Source organism: Carassius carassius, chromosome 29 (assembly GCF_963082965.1).
Source record: "Carassius carassius chromosome 29, fCarCar2.1, whole genome shotgun sequence".
Lineage (NCBI taxonomy): Eukaryota > Metazoa > Chordata > Actinopteri > Cypriniformes > Cyprinidae > Carassius > Carassius carassius.
In genome coordinates this window covers 27,608,991-27,624,307 of record NC_081783.1, presented here as the reverse complement: position 1 = coordinate 27,624,307, position 15,317 = coordinate 27,608,991, and the positions used below count along the sequence as shown (strand labels likewise).

The following is a 15,317-nucleotide window of genomic DNA, read 5'->3' as shown; positions in this document are numbered from 1 at the left end:
CACACACACAACTGGTGGAAAAAAGGGACTTTATTGAACTGAACGAAACTACAGGTTTAAGTTCCCAAATCACTTTTATACTCTGATAAACATCAAAAGTCAAGGGGGTAAATACTTTATTAGTGTTAGTGTCAAAATGCTGTTCAGAAATAAACAAACTAACATGCTCCAACAAAACAATAACTTAAACTGCAGATGGAGCCATTAAGAATTACAGGTCAATGCCTAAGCCATTTTCAATTGTGCACAGGGCAGTTTTGTTATGTAAAGCTATTCTTCATTTTTTTTTTAAAAACAATGACATGCCCAGACGGTTAATCCTTTATATAAAGACTCACAAGTCTTCAATTCCCCAATGACTTAGTAGTGTAGCTCAATTTTAGACAGATTATTCACATTTGGAGACACAGAACAAGATGTAATTCTCAAGTGCATGAACATATATATTCTCTTCTGTCTGACTGGGATGTAAGATGAATGCTAGAACAGAAACTTTTCAACCATATGCACTGATATTCAATCACCATTCAGTATTTTATAATTTGCATAATGTTGCTTTTAAAATCTATTCTTCATCTACGTACTAGGTATCTGACCCAATTTTTTTCCCCATAAACAATATAAAAAACAAAAAATCTAATAACAAAATATTGGGAAGTATGAATTTAATTATTAAATGTGCAAGTTAAAACCCACCAACAAAAGCCCAGGAGCCAATGTTATGAATCTAAAGTCTAACGATGAACACATCAAGTCATCTGTGTTTTTTTTTTGTGTTTTTTTTTAAATAAGTGCAGGAAGCAAGACGTAAAATAAATGGACAAGGGCTATTCTGGTTCAAGCTGTTCAGTTGCATGTTGTCTTGCGGGTCTTTTCTTGTACGATATCCACCGGCACACAGGGCAGCAGTGCCGCCCACCAGTTAACCAGACCACGATGCACTGCTGGTGAAAAACATGGCCGCACGGTAAACCCATGACAAGGCAATCGGTTTCAAAGTTCTCGAGACACACAACACACTCAGTGCAGTGGAGCATGCCACAAGGCCAATGAGACCAATCAGTGTCCTGTTCCTCTCCACCAGACCACGTCTCTTCTGACTTCACTGCAGCTGAAAATCCATCACTATTATTGTGCAGAATTTCTGAACTGTAATGATGTACTGCCTGGTCCCTGCTGGAGCCGCCATTTGGGTTTGTCATAGTTTTTTGTTGATCGTCACAGTCCACTGGGTTGGGCCTCTCAGACTGAGCGAGTCTGAACTTCCAGGTGGGCAGGTTCTTGATGTAGTCTATTGGAACCAGCGGGCGAAGCCAGAGGTCTGGGAATGCCAATCTTTGCAAAAGGAAATTGGGATCGTCATCCCAGTCTGACTCAAAGTTCTGGAACGAGGCAATGGGATGCACCAAGTAGCTGGTGTACCAATCCCAGAGACTTGACAACCACTCTAGGTTGTTTGCATTTTGGTCTTCATTGCTACATCTTCTTTTCTTCTCAAAGTAGTCGATGAGGAGGCCATGGGCTAGATAAGTGCTGAGGAAGAGAGCTGGATGAGAGGAATAGAAGGTCCAGTCCGCCCGGACCCATGAGGCAATAGTAGTGGTGTCTGCATAACGCAACAGTTTCAGGCTGTAGTCATAAAAGTTATCCAGGTATGGAAGCTGAAGAAAACCAAGGATGGGCAGCCAGGAAATGATGAGTAAGGAGTTATAAGTCCCTAGTGTACGGATTAAAACCACAAAGCGTTTTATGGTGGCTCCCTGTGTAATGAAAAGGTCCATCCAAGCCATTAGATTGACCATAACCAAGCTCAAAATGAACAAGTCATTGACTTCTGGCTGTACGGACCGAAGAAATGCATCCATGGCATGCAAGGAGATGAATTCCCCGGTGCTGTTGCCGTATCTGTAAATGCCTTCTGGTGTTTTGAGGATGTATGAGGGCATTTGATGCACTCCAATCTTCTCGAGACAGCTGGTGTTGTCCCAGTTGCGCACGTCGACGAAGATGAACTCGATGCGGCCTGTGAATTTGATGCTGAGAGCTGAGAAAAACGCCGGGGGCTGAAGCAGTCTGGCGAACAAGAACATCTTCACTGGCTGCTTTTCCGTCTGATACCAGTCATCCATTAATTGCTCAGAGAAACGTATGGTTTTGATGCGAGAGGCAACATGCGCAGTCATCCATTTGAAGATGTGCTCTGTTTCGATGCGTCTGCCATTGTACTCCTTCAACATGACCTTCCCTTTGGATGCATTGGTCTGCGGGACAGACATGATGAGGGTGGACTTCATCCAGCCCCGTTTATGGCAGTACCTGACAATGGGGAATGAAAATAACTTTTTTTTTTTCAGACATTGTCATTTGATTAGAAATATTTCAAATTCATTAATTTAAATGTATTTACATATATCTTGTGTGGTTTAAAGTTAAAGAAAAAATGTCCTGAGACCAGAATGAAGAAAGAACATCTCATTAAAACTGTCATTTCACAGAATCTCTTAATTGCTTATTTAAACATTAATTAGTAAAGCTATTTGGATTGGAATTATAATTCCTATTTTAAAAACTTGCGTGCATTACATAAAAGTGAGGGTGGTGTAAATGTAAGAATTATGAAATGTGCCAATTAGGAAATTGTATTACAAAGAAAACCCCTGGCAAAAAATTAGAAAAATTCAGTTGTCCTTGAAAATAATGATTACTACACTATTATGTAAAGTTATTACTTGTTGGTTTTACTTTTTGGTTTTTGAGAAAAATAAACATGAATATCATTTCTTCATTTCTAAGAACGCACATACTTTTTTTTTTTAAAATGTATATGGAGAATGATATATAGTTTTTACATTTTGTAATAAAAAAAACACACATTTGGGTCAGCTGTTTACCATACAGCACATTTCAAACATGCCATTGTTGGTTGATCAGCTCACAGGAACGTGAATAACAGCCTACTTTCAGTTGTTACAGGTGTACTGCTGAACATAAGTTGAGTCTTTCTTACCTTGAGTCACTCGAGCAGTTGAAAGTGCCTGTTCGAATCCCAAACTGAGAAACTTTCTGTACCATTTTGCCCCAGTTCGCAGTGCTCAACAGTGGATTTCTATCTTGGGCTATTACCTAAGAAGCAGAACATTAAGTATTTGTATATGAAGTAAAAGTATTGTATGTATATTTTATGCATTATGTAAACAAAAACATATGTCTCCAAAAGTACCACACATGTCTATTTTGTTGACAATACATTTAGGATGCATAAATTTGGGAAAATGACTAATAATGATAATGGACCAGTTTGCTGCAGCAGCTGATACTAAATCCTGTTGGGTTATATTCTCACACAAGCAGACATCTTAAAGGTATACTCCACCCCAAAATGAAAATTAAGTCGTTAATCACTCACCCCCCCATGTCGTCCCAGACCCGTAAAAGCTTAATTTTTTCTTCAATTTCAGATATTTTGGATTAAAACCATATGCTGAGTATGCTCTTCTGTGTCAGCCACGAAACAAGGATGCGCTGTTTTCTTTCAAATCGAAGCTAAATAAATGTAAATACGCGGCTGACACAGAAGAGCTCACGCAGCATACAGTGATATGGAGAGACACAGAGGAGACTGTCGACAAGGGAATTGTTGAATAAAGTTATTATTTTTGTTTTCTTCGCTTACAAACGTATTCTCGTCGCTTCATAATGTTACGGTTGAACCACTGATGGCAGATGGACTATTCTGACGATGTCTTTCATACTTTTCTGGACCTTGACACTGTTATTTACTTGGCATTCAATGGGACAGTCACAAGCCTCCCGGTTTTCATCCTAAAGATCTTAAATTGTGAGAAACTAAGCTTTAACTGGTTTGGAATGACATGGGGGTAAGTGATTAATAACAAAATCATCTCTTTGATGTGTGTGAGGACAGGACAGAGACATTAAATTTTTTTGAAAGGAGTAGGTTGAGTAGGCTGTGGTTTCATTTTCTGTACCGCCTCACAACAGTTCATCTAAAAATGAAACTTCTTTAACTACTGTCATGCCCTTATCTCAAAAATAAAATCATAAGAGCAAGATAAAAGCTGCCTGAACGATCAGAATTCAATTTCTTAACTGAACAGAATGTCAGTTCTGAATGATATGCAAGTAAATAAATAATACAGTTTAGTAATCCATTTTGGGTGAGTTTCTCACATTTACATAGATGTAGGATTGATACTAACCTGAACTAACCAGATACCATCTTTAGTGTCTTCCACTAATTCATAAAAGTGCATCTCTCCATTGAAAGTGGTGCTGGAGTCAGATCCCTCTGTCTCCTTCTCATTCTTGAGAGCCGAGTACAGCTCTCCTTGCATCAGCTCCCCTTCAAAAGCAAACAGTGCATGATCATGATCAATCTGAAACTGTACACAAGTGTATACGTGTCAGTCAAAGTATTGTTTGGAGACCCTCACCCGAGTTCTCCACCAGCTCCCTCACATCCCTCTTCTCGGCCAGGCCGGAGTATCCCAATCCACGACACTCCAGGATGGTTTTGAGTTTCCTGAAGCTCAGTGTCACCGGATCCACCAGCTGGGTGGCGAAAATACCCGTCTCATACCAGACGATGGCTTCAAAAAACCGAGCCAGGATGAATAACATGAAAAAATACAGGAGCAGAAAGAAGAGTTTCCACCACATTTTCTCTCAGACGGAAGAGTTGTACTTGTGATCTAGCTGATTTGCATTGAAAGTAAACTATTAGGCACTGGCGTTTTTATATGTCTCCAGCGAAACCGTTCAAGAGACGACTTCCTAAGCAGATAAGAATCGTTTCCATCGTGTTATATAATAATGTGGAGGCAGAGCGTCAAAACAAGGCTTCAGATGAGGGTCCTTCAGGAGCAGCAGGCCAGTGTGTTTGACTCGAGAGCTCACGCGACTAAACGAACCGCTGAATTCATTTATAATCATGTACCGCTCTGTCGCGTTTTCCGCCTAATACTACGAAAACGATATTGTGTTTGCGATTTTCGAGAAGAGTAATGTTTCGATGCGTGTGAGTAACGTTAGTGTTTTCCGCAGGCTCTGGCTGATATGATCAGCTGGTGCGAATAACAAACTGACGTCACACTGTTACTTCCGGTGTAAGAATGCGTTCTAAAATGAAAAAGGCGCCTGTAACGTTAGGCCTCGTAAACCCTTTCGCCTAAGATGTATTGAGAATTAATATCTGCTAATTTAGGTATTGTTTCAAATATATTACTATTGTTATTGCACAGTTTGTTTGTAGATTAAAGTAAGGTACCATTTATTGTACCTGCTTTTGTTTAATGTTTTGCTTTTTCTGGTTGTTAATTTACATACTTTTAATTACATTAAGTATTGATATTTATAATTTTTATTAAATTGTGTATTTTGAATTGTCATGAGAGACTTGTTTGAATATTTATCTGTTTTTATTTGCATCAATAAATGTTTCATAAAATAAAAGCCTTCGGGATTTCAGTTTTTTTCTCCTTTATTATCTCACTTGTCAAATTCAATATTTATTACACAAGAGCACATACTAATAAGATCAAGGTCTCATTATCATGGTGGGTGTATCAATATACGTCAAACATTGTATTATTTTAAATATGCATTTTAACAATTGAAGTAGACATTGGCACAGTTCTTCTGGATTTAGTCTGTCTCAGTTTCATCTGTTTCTTCATGTTATTTAAGACAGACTGATGATGATCAAATCAGATCTCTGTGGAGCACTGGCTGCTGTCAGACTCCTTGTGCAAATGAAAATGTCACTGGATTATTACAGTTAATGGAAAAAATAATGTTTGGAAATGCAAATTGATATTTCCTACTGACACACTACAGAAAAAATTGAAATAACTGACTTAAAAACTTTTTTTTTTTTAAATACTAGTTTCCTAAGACTTTTGCACAGAACTGTATGTATATATATATATATATATATGTATACACACACACACACATCTATAGCCCGAGTTTTGGCCAAGGTCAATAAATTTCAATCAATTGGCTCGGATAAAATAATATTTAAATAACATATAGTGTAAGTTGTCCTCGTCTTAATTAAATCTCCCATCAATAGCTAAGCACAAATACTAGTATAATGTTTTTTTTTTTATGAAACTTCAATAAGCACAGTCAAATTACAGTGATGACTACAATAATACACATGAAAACATAAAACACAAACAAAAAACCATAATAAACAAAAATATGCATACATAACGTGCGTTGTGTTTTTTCTTTTTTTTTTTTTTTTTTCTTGTGCGTTGTTTTTGTGTCAGTTGAAGGGAGCGGTCGCGTCAGCGCGGAGGAGGGCGTGGCGTGACGAGTCTGACGCGAATGACGTGGCGAGCTGGATCAGCCGAACTCTGCTCTACACTTCAATAGATCAGTTTCGATCTTGGCGCTTTCAAAATAACATTTGTTTGTCAGAAATGGAGGTAAACACATGCAATATTCAAGTGCTTCTGCAGGCAGCTGAGTATCTGGAGCGGAGGGAAAGAGGTATTAGACGCGTTATTTCTTTCACATTGTTTGCTTTGAAACCGAAGCCGTTTTGGACAGTCTGCTGTTTGCTTGTGTTTTGCACAAATCCATTAATGTTTGCACTATTTATTTACTCATGTGGGCACTGGGTGTGTTTTATTTTTTGCAGAGGTTTGTTTGTGTATCTGTAGAGCGGTAAACATTGCTTTTGTTGCTGATATTATTGTGTTTGGCTCGGTGACCTACATTTCAGTTCTGTGTTGTACACAAAGGCGCGAAATCGTGATAGATTTGAAAATGTAGCAGCGCTGTCCGTTATTCTGCTACAGTTACAGCGGTTCATCAAAGACGTCGCGTGATTACTGGATACATAGTTACAGTGGAAGCTTTGATTTCAAAATCGCCGAATCTTTCGATGGCGCCAAAACCAGAAAGCGGTCTCACATACAGCTGATCTGATGATGAGATGCTGACATATAGCAGTTATTTCCTGTATCTGTTATAGTAGAACTTTAATATTTGGCTGTCAAATCAGATTTATGATCAGGCAACGGTCATATGTCCGAGATCACTTTTTGCTTGTATAAAAGAATCGTATATAAAAAGAAGTAGGCCAGGCTATTAATCACTCATGTGATGTATTATACATTTTCAGAGGCCGAGCACGGTTATGCCTCAGTGCTTCCATTCTACAGTAAAGGAGTTACAGATAAGAGAAAAAAGCAGAAATCAAAGAGTCATTCACCTGGGAACAGCAGGTGAGTGTAAGGTGTTGTTTTCCTATTGTACAGCTCTGAGCATCTTCTAAAACACTGATTCTTGTTATTCGGAAAATATTTAATTTTATTCTACAACGATCCTCCGCTTTTGATCTTTTTTTTTAATGTGAATGAATGAATGAAAGGTTCGATTTAAGAACTCTTTAACGTTCGTTAGTTATGGAATTAGTATTTTCTTCTTCTATGAAGTAGCTCTGGAGAAAACAGTGATGTCATCATCCAGCTCAGTCCAGGGGCTAGTTGCATAGACTGTGTCTTAAGAGCTAGTTTGACCAACTAGCAGTTGCAAAAGTTGTCTTACTTTTCCAATTCAAATAAGACCAATCTACCTTTTCATAACTAAATAAAAAAAAGTTATGACCAGTCTTGAAGAAAGAAAAATAGATGCCAAACTTTTTAAAGACTAGTATAAACCGTTTATGCAGCTGGCTTCAGTTTTCATCAGTAGTGTCTGTGCAATCAAGTCAGTAATATTGCTAAATATTCAGTGTCCCCAAATATTAAGTGCTGAATTGGTTATATTAAGTACTTTTAACTGTAGGTCAATCTAAATAGAAGGCAATGTCTACAAAATGCTTGTCCACACAGATCTTAAAAAAACAAAGTGAGAATTTAATATGAACAAATGTTATGGTTAAGTAAAGCTATTGGTTCTTTGTTTCAGGTCTGTTCACAATGAGCTGGAGAAACACAGGTAACTAAGTTTTATTTTCCATTCAGCAATATTGCAATTGTGCTATTGTTCTACATATTAGTACAGTTTTTCAGAAATTCAGTCCCATCATTGTGGGAGTGTGATATTGCTTTCTGCAGAAGTTCAATAAACAGTTGCTGTTGAGTAACTTTTATTTTTAGACAAATTTTGCCAAATTAAAAAAAGCATCAAGTTTTAAAACGCTATTCTCAAATACTGTACTCTGGTCTGTAATGCATGAACATTGACATCATAGGAAAAAGTCTGAGTGCTATTGGAACTCTGTTTAGCCAGTCAAATTTGAGTACTAGATTTAATGGTTGTATAATTCATTATATTACAAATTTAAGCTGGAGTGAAATGAAGTGTGTCTTTGTGGTTTTGCATGTCGTTAAGTGTTATGTTGCTGCATGTGTTTATGATTGTAGGAGAGCTCAGTTGAAACATTGTTTGGAGCAGCTGAAGCAGCAGGTTCCTCTGTCCTCGGATTCATCTAGAAACACAACCCTCGGTCTGCTCAGACAAGCACAGCTGCACATCAAGGTGAGTCACCTTGACCATATCACCAAAATATCAAGAGTGATGATTTACAGAAGTAGAAATAAATAGAGATCAGATTATTTGTTGTCTATAGAATAAAGACAATTATTTCAACTCGGTAATTATGGAAAGGTCTGGAAATTATATATAAAAAGGGCATGCTATCAGAATTTTGTTGAAGTCTAGAATAGGTTTTGAAACTATGTTAAGTGTTTTAGAGTTAGTATCTGGCAGAAAATAGCACGCACATCTCAGCAACAATCTTTAGTATTTGTTACCCAGCAAATGTTTAAAGGGGTCCTATTATGCTTTTTCAATTTTTGAATTTTAGTCAGTGTGTATGTTTGGACATAAAAATATCTACAAAGTTACAAATCTGAAAGTCCCCTCCATGTTTTTGTTTCCAAAAAAATCCGTTTGTTTTCCGGGTTTTGTGACATCACAAAGAGGGCCATTAGAATTTTGTTAAAACAATTCCCACCTACGGAAATTCGAATGGTTGCGGGATGGGGAGGGACAGGTCATGGTTAGAACGCTTGGTTGAGTGCATCAGACAAGAAGACGAGGAAGAAGTGCTTCATGTTTTGTAGTAAGTAAAGTAATTCATAAATAACTAAATTGACAGCAATGCATATTTACAATACCTTTTGAATTTCTGAATTTTTTAAATGTACGTAATACTGTTTCACTTATCTGTACATATAAATTCAGTTATTTTTAGGGGTGAATCCATAAGCTTGAATCCATATTCAGAAAGGCACAGAAAACAAATAAGGCTTTCTGTTATATTACAGTACATAAAATTGCACTTACCAAATAAAAGTAGGAGAGATGACTGAGGACAATGGCAAATGATTTGTAGATTCTGAGCACCACTGACATCAAATCTTGTGAAATGTGTGGTAAGTACTGGCACATAGTATAAACAGTACGTGCGATCGCGAATCTCAAAAGTCAAAGTGAAACTAAAAAGCAATCGCGAACTCAAAAGCAGTTTTAATGCCATGCATAAAAGGCTCCCAGATGGCTGGAATTTATATAATTACCCAGTGATATAACTGCGAGAGAAAGATCTATCTATCTATCTTTCTATCTATCTATCTATCTATCTATGTACGTACACATATACATTAAAGGACCCCTTTTTATATTTTGCCTTTTGAAATTCTATGCTTTTATAGGCAAAAAGGAGACAGCTAATTAAAAAAAGTAAATGTTGATTAATAGTGAAATAAATTTTTAAATATAATTAATTTAATTTAGGGACTTTTTGTGGCCATTCTGGTTGAAGATCCCTGAGCAATAACCCTATGAAAATCATTTAGTTTAATTAAACCGTTTTATTCAAGGCCCTTTTCCATTGTTAATGAAAAGTAAAGTTACATCTTTTGATGTTTGATTTCCACTGTGTTACTCTGGGAGTTTGACAGAAGAAGCGTTATTGGTGGATCTGAAATGTGTGCGGTACTTTCTATGGATTTAAAGCCAATCATTTGTTCCTGTGTTGTTAATAACAAATGGCAAACAAAGTGGGATCTATATAAAATATTGACATTTTCTATCAATTTTCTAACCGATTTGACCAGATTGTTTATATCCGCTGTAGAATTGGTCATTCTAAGATGTCAGGATTAAGTTTTTAATACTAGGAGAAGATCCTTCACCATGTTTTCTCTGCCGAATCCCTTTATTTATCCCTATGTGGGTTTTTTTTTGTTTTACTTTATTTTTTTTTTTCTGAGAGATTTTTAAGAGTTATGCCAAATACAGTTTTGGAGTTTTAAGCAAAAATAAATTCTAAAAACATGATATAATTCAGCCATAACATTTCTCGCCACAGAAGCTGGAATGGCGTAAAACACAAACTAACTCCGTGAGTTTGCTTCTGTTTCTTACCATCAAGCTTAAACTATATCAAGTTTTTATGTAACGCATTTTATTTGTGTATGAATGGTTGTTAGATTGAATAGTTTATTAAAATCAAAGCAAGTTACTGTATGAATACTGTTGATTTCCCTTATATGCAGTGCTATAAAGGCAGCCTTTGCATGCAATTCTTCCCTTTGGAGGATTGCTATTACAAGACTAATGTCCAATTTTAGACAAATGCTTAAATATTAAATGCATACATTGCAACAGAACATTTACTGGAAATGGTTTACAAATGTTATTGTCTGCCAGCAAAGAAAGGAGCTAACCTAATTAATCAATCCGAGAGATGTGAATCAATTAATTCTGATCCTGGTGATGCAGAGAGATTTGATGAGATGCACAACAGAAGGTTTAAAGGTGGGTCTTTATGTGCGCTTGCAGAAGCTGCAGGAACAGGACGAGCGTGCAGAGCTGCTGAAGGATCGTCTGCGCTGGGAGCAGAGAGAACTGCGCACACGGCTGGAGAAACTGCAGGGCGGTTCAGAGAGGATGCGTAACGACAGCCTTGGCTCAACTGTGTCCTCCGAGAGATCCGACTCGGAGAGAGGTGATCATCAGACGGACGAGATGTTCATATTCCTAAATGGCGTTTCTGTGAGATTCATATGAGCTTTTAGAGTTCAAATATTTCTGTTCTATTATTATTATGATCAGTATCTAACTTGGTTAAAACAATTGAAGTAAAAAACACACATGCACACACTTTTTAAATGAAAGTTTCTATTTTTAAAAGATTATTCTATTATGTCAGGTTTTTTTGTTCACAAGCTTTGTGTAATGGGGTAGAGTTAGTCACATGTGTTGTTGATCATATTTGCTTGAAAATTGCAGAGGATGTTGAGATCGATGTGGAGAGCATGGTGTGGACTCTGGAGTCAGACGGTCTGGGTTTATCACATGCTGGGGTGGACCACAGCTACTCTACCTCTAATCACACCTGGTTATGACCGTCCCAGATCTACAAACATCACAGAACGGTATGAAACATTTGATGGGCTTGACCATCGTCACCACAGAACAGCCTTATGTTGCTGCCACTCTGAAACCATCAGCTGCAAACAACAACTAAGCATGACTGGAATTTATTTAGTGTAGTGTATTCTTTACACTAATGGCATTATGGTGCTCTAGTATGCTATACACTCATGAGATTCAAGTGTAACATTCTTGGTGATGCTTTATTTCCACAGAATGATTGTTTTTTTTTCTGGATTAGTCATGGTCACATTGTACCCGTTAGTTGTCTTCTATCCGGCTAATGAGCTTAAGTTTAGGGTCAGCCTGCAGTACTCATGGCTTGCACTTAAAGGTTTAAAATCCAGCTTATTTAATTCTGTTTCAAAAGTCGAGTTTTGATACATTGCACAAAGCATACCCATGAGCACTTGTGATGTCTCTTTAGGTGTGTTATTTCTTTCAAGTTTCCTAATGTGTGAAATTGCAGATTATGTCAATGCATTTTTTGTTTTTCACTTTTAATATTGCAATATTTTTTTCTAATTGAAAAATTAGGGAGGCTAATTCAAAGGTTTTGGTGCTGCAATTCATAGGGAAAGAATGCTTTCCTTTACAGCCATGCATTTGTTCATTTCTATTGGGTAAAGGTACAGTTGGGTTTGAAATGATTGTTATTTAACTACTATCAGCATCATCATAACGTTTAATTTTGATGTAATTTTACTTTGTTTTGGTCCTGTGCTTTGATTCTCTTTGGAATCAAAGTTGGTGCTATTAAAACACCCAACAACGAGCTGTTATTTAGAGCCCTAAGCAAGAAGCCTGAAAAATAGAACATAGTTAAGTGTTTTTCTTTCTTTTTTCTTTTAGAAGTTGAATCCCTGTTCCCCTAAAATGTGTTAGTCTGCTCATGCAAAATGTTTTTTTTTTTAATGCATACCTTTGAACTGCAATTCAGTATGTTGGTAGTATTGACAAAATACATGGGCTGTATTTGCGAACTGTTCAGTATCTGCTCATATCAGTCATTTATGCAAACTATTATGAACATGCCTGTTTTTAGATGTTTGTACAGTAATTGTTAATGTACACAGCAAAATGTACATTGTATATACAGTTCTGAACACCAAATGCCTTATGAACTATTCGTATGTCATTGGACCAGGAACACCTTTGTATTTATGTCTCTCCTTGTATTCATATGTAGCATTTTATTATTTTTGACCAACATAAGCCTTTTGTACAAATAAATATTTTATGTATTTAATCTGACTTATTGTGATTTTGTATACGTTATTTATTTGCATCTCAGGAGCTTGTTTGTAATATATTAGTCTATATATTTTGACTTGGCCTAGTATTCAGTCATATTAGACCTAATGAGACTAAATGTTGGCCTATTTGAATGCCATGATTGCTTTAATTTCTCTAGCAAATATGAGTGGTATGAGATTTACTTGATGATCTGCTTAAAATGGTGTTATCTCCCATTCAAAAGTGATCACAGAGAAAATGAAATGGGAAAACAATATGTCCAATAGAAAATATTTAATGGTAATACCTGTTGATCACGAAGCTACAAGACATTGCATTTCTTTCAGGAACTCAACATAGGACATTTGTTTGACAACTTTTAATTAGATTAGACATTGCCTTCCTTCCACTGCAAACCTTTCTGGCATATGTTTTCATGTGCCAAAGATCACTCTGCAGAACTCTAGATATCATGCCGGCAATGACTGCTTGAACCGTGGACCCATTGATGCAGATAGAACTTCAATTTGAAGCAACAGATCACATTGCTAAACAAGGCAGATCACAGACCTCAGTAAGTGTGAATGTGAAGATTCAGAGAGGCCATGTTTGAATTACATCAAAATCAGAGAAATTAAATTTAGCAATCTAAAAACAAAATGCAAACGTCTCGTGTAAAATCAGGATGGTGCTGTATTAAAATCAAGTTTACTGGAGAATTTCAGTCGAAGAGAACATGGGCTTCACTAAATGCATTCGGAGAATCCAGACAGGCATGATTTGATCTTCTCAGCTCCTGGCTAAATGCATCTCACATCCATGGAATGGTACGGCCCTTTTCAGAAGTCACCTCCAGGCGTGTGCGCTCATCATACATACTGCTTCTTTTGAGCTTGAGAGGCTAAATCTTTCGCTTTCTCCTTGGCGGCGAGTGCGGTCTCACGTGCCTTCACAGTTGCGGTTTCTGCCAGCGTTCGTGTGGGCATTTCACCTGTGCAGTAACGAGATCCAGCTTAGATGACCATGTTTACAACAAAATGAATTAAACCATTAATCTGCTACTGCACGCTTGAGCTCTAGCTGGCAGCTTACCTTGCATCTTGGCCAGGACGTACTCAAAACCTTTCATGGTCTTTGTAACGCTGCTCTTAAACCGTGCAAGACCAAATTCCTAAAAATGGGATAGAAAGAGCGTTTTGAAAAACAGTCCTTTCTGCCAAGTGTTGTGGAAGTTCCAGTGATGTAATTTAACTGCAGACTAAATAGCTGTTAGCTATAAACCCCCCGCACGATCTTCTGCATCAACGCTACGATCCAGGCTGCAGAATGTTTTTAAACAGTTCACACACAATACTGTAATAAATCTTTCTTCGAGATCAACATAACCGTGTGTTGTTTAGACGTCCTGTCACCTGAATCGCTCTAGAGAGGCCGTACAGTTTGGAGGAAATCCAGGCCTCTCTCTTGATCTCGGTCCAGCTGTTGTTGTCAGGGTTCACTCTGTACACACAACGCTCTTCAACACTCTGCACAAAGAAAACACATCGTTAGCCTCTAATGGTTCATGTCTAGTCAGACCAGTTGATAATTAAATCATAGTCCGAGAAATCATACAAAATCACTATATTATAGAAGTAAAATAACAACAACAACTGTATTTGAAACAAAAACCATGTTGAATTTTACTAATAATGCAATGCATTAAAATGAAAGCACTGTTAATGCAATTCATCATTATTTTTTAATTAGTGCAATTCAACGTCATGCTATTTTGCTTCAAATACATCTGTCATTATTTTGCTTCCATGCCATATTCACATATTCAAGTGGCAGCAGATGAAATATTATTCATCTTTCGTCTGCAAGTTTCCGCAAATGCTGTGATTTACTTAAGAAAAAGAGAAGTGTATTTGAATCCCCTTTAAAGCCTCACTTTGGCCACTGTGTTACTTCTTGTGCTGATGCTTTGAGCATGTTACACATTTACATTACATGTTTTAAACCACTACATTTGGAAGACAAAGTGTTTACTGTCAGAATACACAACATATTAATGGTACTCAAAATAAGTTTAATTTGTATTTCTATAGATTTGTGCAATATCTCTCGGACATGTTCTAGTCAGCTCTGTGAGACAGGACGAGGGATCACCATCACACGAGCGTGGCTGATGTTCCAGGTGAGCGTGGTCATGGTCCTGCCCTCGGGATCCACTACAGAGTCCTCAATGATGTAAGCCTTCTGTGCCATGTGAGCAGGCAGGAACTTCTCCGCCCAGCGAGGAGCTCTGCTGGTTTTGGTCAGGAGACGTCTGGAGATCAGACAGTTGTCCGGATTGACCTCCCGAAATATGATGTCTTCAGTTAAAACATGATTGCTGAGGAATATAAATACAGACATTATATTAAATCACACAGACAGTGGTTATAAAACTAAAAGTATACAAAATATCGTAAAAAATAAAATTAATAAATACATATACATTGGGAGCTGTAAAAGACGACAGATGTGTGTATTCGCAGTACCTGTAGGGGTTGGGGTATCTCTGCCAGAAAGCCAAAAACACTTGGTCCCATGAGCTCTTCAGAGAGCCTGCGCAGCTGAAATACTTCACCATTGTTCCCTCTCAACCTGACGGAGCTAAAAAACTGCAACAAAAC

General features: G+C 37.4%; 3 protein-coding genes across 4 annotated transcripts; 1 reads left to right on the top strand and 2 right to left on the bottom strand.

Moving 5' to 3' along the window:
• Window positions 1–12: 12 nt before the first annotated feature.
• rnf103 (ring finger protein 103) lies at window positions 13–5,121 on the bottom strand. The gene is made up of 4 exons (XM_059516487.1): window positions 4,455–5,121; window positions 4,221–4,363; window positions 3,008–3,123; window positions 13–2,316 (listed from the first exon to the last, which is right to left on the bottom strand). The coding sequence occupies exons 1-4, from the start codon at window positions 4,678–4,680 to the stop codon at window positions 828–830; spliced, it is 1,974 nt and encodes a 657-aa protein (XP_059372470.1). The 5' UTR covers window positions 4,681–5,121; the 3' UTR covers window positions 13–827.
• Window positions 5,122–6,316: 1,195 nt separating this feature from the next.
• On the top strand, window positions 6,317–12,670 carry mxd3 (MAX dimerization protein 3). Of its 2 annotated transcripts, XM_059516484.1 has the most exons (7): window positions 6,317–6,519; window positions 7,157–7,259; window positions 7,945–7,974; window positions 8,403–8,517; window positions 10,355–10,387; window positions 10,828–10,993; window positions 11,278–12,670. In XM_059516484.1, the coding sequence occupies exons 1-7, from the start codon at window positions 6,450–6,452 to the stop codon at window positions 11,391–11,393; spliced, it is 633 nt and encodes a 210-aa protein (XP_059372467.1). In that variant the 5' UTR covers window positions 6,317–6,449; the 3' UTR covers window positions 11,394–12,670. The 2 variants fall into 2 exon arrangements, with proteins under 2 accessions (XP_059372467.1, XP_059372469.1); XM_059516486.1 differs by lacking the exon at window positions 10,355–10,387 and having other exon boundaries at window positions 6,319–6,519.
• A 266-nt stretch (window positions 12,671–12,936) lies between these two features.
• prelid1a (PRELI domain containing 1a) lies at window positions 12,937–15,317 on the bottom strand. The gene is made up of 5 exons (XM_059516483.1): window positions 15,183–15,317; window positions 14,809–15,034; window positions 14,070–14,183; window positions 13,750–13,828; window positions 12,937–13,648 (listed from the first exon to the last, which is right to left on the bottom strand). The coding sequence occupies exons 1-5, from the start codon at window positions 15,272–15,274 to the stop codon at window positions 13,527–13,529; spliced, it is 633 nt and encodes a 210-aa protein (XP_059372466.1). The 5' UTR covers window positions 15,275–15,317; the 3' UTR covers window positions 12,937–13,526.

Excerpts from the sequence above, each read along its gene's own strand:
- prelid1a (XM_059516483.1), bottom strand. The coding sequence starts at position 15,274 with ATGGTGAAGTATTTCAGCTGCGCAGGCTCTCTGAAGAGCTCATGGGAC. Across the intron at positions 15,035-15,182 it reads AGATACCCCAACCCCTACAG|CAATCATGTTTTAACTGAAG; the intron begins GTACTGCGAATA and ends TATATTCCTCAG. Across the intron at positions 14,184-14,808 it reads TCAGCCACGCTCGTGTGATG|AGTGTTGAAGAGCGTTGTGT; the intron begins GTGATCCCTCGT and ends TTCTTTGTGCAG.
- mxd3 (XM_059516484.1), top strand. The coding sequence starts at position 6,450 with ATGGAGGTAAACACATGCAATATTCAAGTGCTTCTGCAGGCAGCTGAG. Across the intron at positions 7,260-7,944 it reads CATTCACCTGGGAACAGCAG|GTCTGTTCACAATGAGCTGG; the intron begins GTGAGTGTAAGG and ends TCTTTGTTTCAG. Across the intron at positions 7,975-8,402 it reads AATGAGCTGGAGAAACACAG|GAGAGCTCAGTTGAAACATT; the intron begins GTAACTAAGTTT and ends TTATGATTGTAG.
- rnf103 (XM_059516487.1), bottom strand. The coding sequence starts at position 4,680 with ATGTGGTGGAAACTCTTCTTTCTGCTCCTGTATTTTTTCATGTTATTC. Across the intron at positions 4,364-4,454 it reads GGAGCTGGTGGAGAACTCGG|GGGAGCTGATGCAAGGAGAG; the intron begins GTGAGGGTCTCC and ends TTGCTTTTGAAG. Across the intron at positions 2,317-3,007 it reads AACTGCTCGAGTGACTCAAG|GTACTGCCATAAACGGGGCT; the intron begins GTAAGAAAGACT and ends CCCCATTGTCAG.